This window comes from Prosopis cineraria, unplaced genomic scaffold (genome assembly GCF_029017545.1).
Source record: "Prosopis cineraria cultivar Desert tree isolate PC_DT_omini unplaced genomic scaffold, ASM2901754v1 PC11, whole genome shotgun sequence".
Taxonomy (NCBI): Eukaryota; Viridiplantae; Streptophyta; class Magnoliopsida; order Fabales; family Fabaceae; genus Prosopis; species Prosopis cineraria.
The window spans coordinates 45,709,114-45,717,981 of record NW_026555342.1 but is presented as its reverse complement, the minus strand read 5'-3'; the positions used below and the strand labels follow the sequence as shown (position 1 = coordinate 45,717,981).

The window sequence follows — 8,868 nt, the reverse complement described above, 5'->3', positions numbered from 1 at the left end:
GGATTTAAAGATTTCATTAATTACAATAATACCCATCTAGCTAGAACTGCTTTGCGACTTATGCAAAACCCTGATTAACTTTGGGCTCAGGTTCTAAAAGCTTTTTATTTCCCCAAATGTAATCTGCTTGCTGCAAAAAGAGGAGCCAATGCCTCTTGGTGCTTGTCTAGTATTATTTCTGATAGGGATTTTATATTGAAGGATTTATGCTGGTTGGCAATGGCGAATTTGCCTGAATCTGGTTTGATCAGTGGATCCCTTCCCTCATAGGAAGGAAGCTCCATACTAACCGACCCTGGATAGTAAATCAGATCTCTGTGTTGCCTATTTAATAGAGAATAGAAGGTGGAATTTGACAAGTTTGCTGCTGCTTATTGATGAACAAACAGCCAACACCATTTACCAAATTCTTTTATCCCAATTGGATACCAAAGACAAGATTGTATGGATTGGCATTAACAATGGGAATTATATTGTTAAACAGGGGTACACGTTAAGCATGAAGAACAAAACCAACAACGTTAAGCGAGCTAGTGCCTCTTTCTCTATCTCTACATACCTCTAGGAAGCTCTTATGGTAGATTCCAACGATACCCCACATCCATCATTTTATTTGGATGGGGTTATCTAAATCTTTTCCAACAAATGAAGCTCTTGTTTGGAGACGTGGAGGATATAATGCCCTTTGTTCTATTTGTGCAGTTGATATTGAGATCATTGAGCACCTCTTATTTCTTATGAAGTATGGATACTTCAAAAAAGTAAACGTATCCGTATCTCATACGATATTTGTAAGATATTTCAGCATATATATCCTATATTCTGACATTTGTAATGTGATTTTTTTTAATAATTTTTTACTATATCATTTAAAAACTTAAAAAAAATACTTAATATTCTGATTAATTATTATAAATATCCTTAAATTATTTTAGAAATTCTTATTCAAAAATCAAAATACCTATTCTTATATCATAAAATGTTGAAATACGTATTATAAATATTCCCGTACTTGTATCTTAAAATTTTGCAAATTTGCCACATCATCATATCATATCATATCGTATTGGATATCCGTTCCCTTACCTTTGCAACCTAGCTTATTGGATAATCGTATGTTTGGTTTGGGAGTGGGTTGTCTTTAAGATTTGACCATCTTAAGCCCTGTTTGGTATAAAGTATTGAATTTTATGGGATTGAGAATGAGATTGGAAATGGGATTGGTAATGAGATTGGATCTAAAAATAAGGATTTAAATTCATGTTTGGTATGTAGGATTAAAAAAAAAAGGCAATAAAAACTAGCTAAATGATCCAACTACCCTCATCTTCCTCCTTCTTGGCTTCAACTTACATCTGCTCCATCTTCCTCATCTTCCTCCTTTTTAGCTTCATTTCTCACGCCCACAGTCTCTCTCTCTCACACCCATGCTTGCGCTTGGTGCCACTGCAACTGTCCTTCACTCGAGTCTCTGCGTCATCGACGGTGACCAATGAGCAACCCAGATCTGGATGAATGATTTAGGTTCGCGACTCCGTATCTCCAGATTTGCTAGTTTCGACGTTGCCTTTGTTCTTCATCTTCCTAGTTCTAGCATCGTCGTTGTGCCTGTGTGTGGTTGTGGGAAGCACGATGGAGGAGGCCGACGGATGGTAGTGGTGGAGATGTGAGAGGCAAGGGGTGGAGGGTAGAGGGAGAGACGACAAAGACGAGAGAGATGGAGGGTATTTTTGTCAAAAAATAATCAATCTTGATATTGATTTTTCAATACCAGGGGGTGGGTGGTATTGGGTAATCTCACTTAGATGGGTTTAGGCTTGGGATTAAAATCCTTATTCCCTCATACCAAATATAAAAACTTGGGATTAGTCAATGCCAATATCAATCCAACTCCCCCGTTCCTTTATACCAAACAGGACCTAATGTTACTAACTTTGGCATGTGGCGCGATACTTATCTATCATCTAAAAGCCCCTTTATGGCTTTAACGACTTTGAAATTGTGCTGATCTGTTTGTTACTTTGGTTGGTCTAGAAGCCCCGAAATGACATGGTGTTTAATCATATTCAACCTGTTCCTAATCTTATTATTGAAGCAGCTCTACGCTCTGCACGTGACAAGTGGAATTGCCGTAAGTTTGAGGTGTCAGAGATTGCTACTCCTGCAGAAATCCACCCCACACATTGCTGGGTTGCTCCACCGGTGGATCATTTTAAAGGGAACTGCGATGGTACTTATTCAGACAAAAATAAAGCTAGCTCCATTGGTATTATTTGCAGGGACTGTAACGGTAATTTCCTTTGTGGTTTTGCTGACAAAATCAAAATCCATCTCAGCTTTTATGGCTAAAGCTCTAGTTCTCGAACATGCACTCATGCTTGCCCAAGATTGAGCAATGCAAACATCATTTTTTTTTTAGAGCGATTGCCTTATTCTTGTCTCTTGTATGCATAAAGGCAAATCAAATTTGAGAGACTGGATGTATTGAAGTATCATTGATGATATTCTTGCTCTTTTGGCTTCCAATGATGGGTTTTCTGTCTCCTTTGCAAGATGCGAAAGTAATCAAGCAGCTGATTTACTTGCTGCAAATGCTTGAGTTCAATACATCCAATAATATGAGCACAGAGTTGGAAGTATTAGAAAGTATTAGAAAGACATCCTTTGCTTGAGTTCAATACTTCCAATGATAGTCAATACATCCAATGATGCATAAAGAAATGTATTTAAGAATATGAGCCCGATAGGGAGCGTAAAATCACCGTCACTTTCTTTATCTCTTACTCTAGCTAAGGATGTCTTGAGTTCGACTTTGTTGACTACTGGCTTGGGGCTGCCCGTCGCTCCAAATGGTGCTGGCTGATTTTTATTTTTATTTTTTGTTCTCCGTCTCTTATTCTGTTTCTAAGTTTTTTTTTTTTTTTTTCCAGCTTTGTTCATGATTTTGTTCTGGCTTTTGCCTGTGACGCTGTTTTATCCTCTCTTTGGTGAGCATTGATGGCCCCAAAAAAAAAAGAACCACGATGTCCCAATGGACCATGCGATGATTATTCACTGGTATAAAAAAATATGGGCCACTCATGTTTATCTCCTATTTTTATTCATTGCAAACACAGTAAAAAATTCTAAATGAAATGCTTTGAGAGCATTTTTTTTTTGGTAGGATTTGAGAGCAGTTTTTTGACCAGATCAGACAGTCCAACTAGTTCAATCATCACCCACTAATCAAAATGACTTGATCTAACCATTGAGACCAATCTAACATTTAAACCAAGTTGACCCGACTGATTTTGAAAAAATCAAATTTCACTCAGAAATCGGAGCAAGTTATCTTGATTTAAAGCCAAAAAAATTAAAAAAAAATTAAGCTAATTCACTCAAATTTGCTTTTTTTTTTTATTTCTAATTCTTTTTTATCTTCTCTTATCTTATCTCTATCTTTCTTCCAAGGCCCAAGCTCAATCCCTTACCTCTCTTCCAACTTCTACCTCCAACTCTAGCAACTCTTGAATTGTGATATGAGGATATGCCTTCAGCTCCAACATTTTGCTTTAAAATTACTGACTTGTGCCAACATGCCTTTACCTCCAACTCCAGCAATCCAAGCGTCTAGCCTTTAGCATTGAAATTCCAAACACCACCGACAAATTAATATTTTATTTATATATTTATATATAAAAATATTACTTTTACTTATTTTTTCACTGGTTCAACCGTCAATTTAACCAGTTGAACCATGATGAACCATGAAAACTATAACCTATGACCTGTTGCCTTTTTCGCTGTCAAAACGTTGTTTGAGAGTTTAACGTGAAGGCAGGCCATTCAAAAAGCACTGATTGGTAATAAGGCTGTTCCTAATTGACATAATATCTTTCTCATATTTGCACTGATTGTTAATAAGCACTGATGTCTTCAAGCTCATGACTGTAACAAATGTAAAAAGCTACAGACAGAAGTCAAATGACATGCAGATGGCAAATGAAATTCCCTCCCTTGGCCAGATGTAGTGAAAGTTATTATGATCAAGATTCCCAGCCAACGAGAGGAAGAAATGATTGCATACTATGATACCAACTTAGAATAGTGACATTAATTAAAACTAACAAGAGTTACAATGTAACAAGACAGCACATATTCCTCCTACTGATTTGTAGTAAAACCAGGCGACATGGCCACTCCAGGAAATTCACTTGCGCGCTTCAGCCTTCTTTTGTTCTTTGGCTGAAACAGTCAATGTTGTTATCAGTTTTAGGCTTTTGATATCAAGAGATAAAACTTAAGAGATACTAAACAATGTTCAAAAACCTACCAGCTTTTTCTTCCTCTCGCTTTTTGGCAGCATCTGCCCTTTGTTGACGTATAAGAGCCAAACGCTCTGTGTGACATAGAAATGGTATTAAGATAAAAATGAAAAGCCCTCATCACATGAATACTTAAACATCTAGGATATATCGCCCCTACAGCATTTTGTCATTTTCGCGGTGCTAAAGCAGATTTCCTTTATGTTGACTTCTTACTTCTTAGCAAACAGTCAATAGGTCTACACAAGTAGTAGATCACATTAAGGAGGAAAATTATTATTAGATATTATTTCAAGAGATCAAGTACCTAAATCTTTCCTTGCTTGTTCAGTTTTTCCTTGCTCTTGCAGCCTCATATAGCGTTCATGAGCTCTCTGTTTCTCAAGCTCCTCTCTGATAATAGGTGGTAAAATATCACATATATTAGGAGAACCAATTATTAAGCAAATGCAATATGATACATGGAATGAATAGCTTGCTTTATTCACTGATTAAAGGAAGTATTTATACAGGAATACATACATAGGCAGGAACATATATACAAATACAAAATACCAACTATTTTGTGTTTTTTTATATGTAATACGTCTACTAACACAGAAACTTCATTTTCCAGCTATTTCCAAATATATAACTAAAATAATTAAAATAAATAGATGATCTCTTCTGCTTTAATAATGATGAATGCCCTCTTTAAGCATGTGATAAATACCCTCTTCAAACATCAAAGCATCAAAACAAACAAGAAGTAACAAACCTTTCTCGCCTTGAAAGCTCAGTTGTTTTCCCAACCTGCTTCAGGAAGAAAGTAATGTTATTCTTCCTTATACATTAATTACCAAAAGATTTCTACATAAGGACCAAAAACTGAAGGTTGGACTCACATCAACGTCTTTAGCTTTCAAGCTCTTCGGCTTTACCAGATTTGGATTTTCAATCTCAATAATACCTTGGGTACCTTTTGTCTTTTGCTGACATTATAAAGTAAACAGCCAGTCAATTGCATAGCAAGTTGGGGAACCACACCAACAGCAAACATGTATCTCTCTCTATATTAGTAATTAATAATTAATTGTAAAATACTAACTGTAGTTTCTTCATCAGATTCTCCTTCAGATTCTTCCTCAGATGCTTCCTCAATTTCCTCCTTCTCTTCCTCTTCTTTCTAATAAAGTAAAAGGAAATGACCATATAAAATAAAAATGAATTGTAAAAGATATGCAGTAACCTTGTATCAATAAAAGTGCTATCAGGAGTTCATATCAACAGAATTATCATTTAAGCAAGTGATTGTGTGTGGGTGTTCTTCTTCTTCTTCTTCTTCTTCTTCTTTTTGGGAGGGAGGGGTTTGTGTAGGGGCGGTGGATGGAGAGAGGGAGGAGAAGAAAACCTTTCTAAAAGTCCGTGGACGGTTAGATGTACCAGCCGCTGCAATATTAAAACAAGCGGTTACCAGTAGTTAATTTTTCTGTCAGAGACATATCAGCTATCTTTTCAGTTACTTTCTCCACCCAGGGGGAAGAGTCAAGAAAGGAACTTACAATCAACAGGAAAATGTTCTTTGCACTTCAGGTAAGCATCAAAACTAAAGAATCAACACAAAAATTAATGAAACTTTCCCATGGTATTTTGATACCAGAACTATGGCAAGGGAAGTAGCATACACAGGAACAAAAGAACAGGGCCGGCCAAAAACATGCTTCTCCTAAATTTCATTCATCTACTGAAATAAATTTAAATGAAAGAGTTGAATAAAGTAAATTTACGGAGAAGCAACAGCAATCTAGAGAAAACGTGGCACTAATTTCTCCAAGTGGCCCCCATTCACAAAATTTTACAACCAGTTAACAACTGCTTTTGAGTATCTTAGCTGCTATTTTTCTCTGTTCCAAATCAATAAGTCCAATTTCCAGCAATATTTTCTACATTCACAATTATTAACAATCAACTCCTACAGTTTCTCTTTTCAAATATATCAGTTAAGCATAAAGTTTATTTTATTTTCTTCTTCTTCTATTTCCCTAATTCTGTATTAGCCCAAATAGGAACTCGATGAACCATACCAATTAAGGTGTCAATCTCAGGAAAACGCTAGGAGACTAGACTTTCCCTACCATTTAGTTGCAAAAAAAAAAAAAAAGAAAAAAGAAAAGCACGAAGTCCATTCTTCTATTAAGAATATCCTTTTCTCATGTGGTTTGCCAAGATCAGGAAGGATTCATTCGAATCTGTTCATCGGAGGCAATGTTGACTACCAAATGTAATTAGTGCATCTTCTAGTTTCACATCAAATAATCAAACCAAACTCAAGAAATAAATTTTGCAGCATAGCCTGCATAGGCAACCTAAACTTACAACACAAACGCACACACGAATCAACCAAAAATATTTAGACAGTTTCCCAGTTCGCAATCAATTCAGATCTAAGAAACCAAGAACTACATAAAAAAGACATCTCCACATGAAAACATGTGTGCATCATACTTTTTTACTCCTTCTATTGAAGGAACCAAGCAAATACTTCGCTCAACTCAATTTAGTTTGCTGCAACAAGCTCTAAGAAAAAGGCGATAGCAGAGCAAGGCGAATTTCAACTTAAATCATAATAATACGCATGCATCACAATTACACATTTCGCAAAAGCCCGTTGGATTATGTTAATAGTGCGGATGCGTCTAAATTCGAAATTCTCTAGGGAATCAAAACGAAAAGGGCGGATTAGCAATGTTTACCAAGGTCTTCGGGCGTCGAGAACTGGCGGCGACCAGTAGGCTTGCTCTTGAACTTTCCCCTTCCCATCGTCTTAGAGCAAAGCAACGCCAACTCACAGAGGACGGCGAGTACGAGAATCTCCGGCACTTCGCAGAAATGGAAAAAAGCTTTTCAGGTTCAATGTGACAAAGTCAAAAGAGAGAAGGGGATTTTATTTCCTTTTGTTACAACCTTCTCAGGTTTCAAAAACCCTAGAAGCAATTATAGAATATTTTTTGGAATTTCCGTTAAACTGCATTCGACTTTTGGAATAATTAATTATTAATTAATTAATTAATTAATAATCTGTAAAATGTCTATAGCTTACACTAATTTTCGACTAGGTCCTTATAATTCAAGAAGTTCATATATTTCTCCTTGTGTTTTTCAACAGTTATAGTTAATCCCTAAAACTTCTTAAGTTTGAATCCCAATCCCTATTACCATGACATGGACTAACACCAGATAGATTTATTCAAAAAAAAGGGAGAATTATGTTTAGATCTATTCAATATTATAATAAGGGTTAATGAGAAAAATGGATCCTAAACTCTTGTTTGAAAATCACCTTGTACTCTAAACTCTTAAAATATGCAAAATAAACTTTAAACTTTTAAATTCATAGCAAAATAAACCTTGATCGATAACTTTTTTGATGCTATTATTGTTCACCGTGAGCCTCAATTAATGCTAACGTATCATTATTAATTAGCGTCACAAACCCTAGACTATTATGTTAGTAGTGTTTTGAATCTTAAACTTTAAAATTTTGAGCAAATTACCCCTATCGTTTATATATAAAATGTTTACTATTTTGTAGACCAAATTAGCCTCACCGTGTTCATCATAAATGCATGGTTTGCCATGGCTAATTACTTATAATTTTGTGAAATAACATTTTTGCCCTTTCTTGCAATGTTTTCCAAATGATTGATATCTCATGCTTCTATATACTCTATAACTTTGATTTACTCTTATTTTGAATAATGTTTACTTATTTAATGGTAAAAATTTGGGATCCCATTTGAAAATAAGTTTAACTATCATAGGATTTTACAAACGATGGATGTAATAGTCGATGATTTCATCAACGAATTTAAAACTCAAATTGATACGTTAATTAAAATTATCTAATATTTAAATATTTTTTTCAAATGGAATCTTAAGTTTTCATCATTAAATAAATAAATAATATTTAAAATAATATTAAATTAGAGTTACAGAGTATACAAAAATATGAGCTACCAATCGTTTAAAAAATATTGCAAAAAAGGGCAAAAAAAAAACATCATTTTACAAAAGTATAGGTCGCTTGCTTTGGCCAATAATGCATTTACTATGACGAACTACGCTGAAGCTAATTTAGTTTATATAATAATAAACGTTTTATTTATAAACGGTGGAAATAATTTGCTCAAAATTTCAAAGTTCAAGGTTCAGACGCTACTAACATAATAGTTTAGGGTTTGTGGCGCTAATTAACAATGACACGTCAGCATTAACTGAGGCTCATGGTGAACAGTATCGCATGAACAGCAAAAAAATTAATGGTCAAGGTTTATTTTGTTATGAATTTAAAAGTTTAAAGTTTATTTTGCACATTTCAAGAGTTTAGGGTCCATTTTGTTGATTAAACCTTATAATAAATCAACAAAATTTAATATGAAAAATATAGGGAGAATTACTTTAAGATCATACTCAATACAATTAAGTACACTCCTAGATCCATTGATAACTAAATTTAGGAGAATAATAACAATGTGTTGTCTTTTTTCTAAGATCAATTGTCAATAAATTTAGAAGTTATTAATTA

General features: G+C 34.7%; 1 protein-coding gene across 1 annotated transcript; it reads right to left on the bottom strand.

Annotated features, from left to right (window-relative positions):
• Positions 1-3,861: 3,861 nt before the first annotated feature.
• On the bottom strand, positions 3,862-7,205 carry LOC129285474 (uncharacterized). Its single transcript, XM_054921208.1, has 8 exons — positions 7,037-7,205; positions 5,695-5,732; positions 5,392-5,469; positions 5,189-5,275; positions 5,062-5,096; positions 4,612-4,697; positions 4,313-4,378; positions 3,862-4,224 (listed from the first exon to the last, which is right to left on the bottom strand). The coding sequence occupies exons 1-8, from the start codon at positions 7,101-7,103 to the stop codon at positions 4,190-4,192; spliced, it is 492 nt and encodes a 163-aa protein (XP_054777183.1). The 5' UTR covers positions 7,104-7,205; the 3' UTR covers positions 3,862-4,189.
• Positions 7,206-8,868: the final 1,663 nt, after the last annotated feature.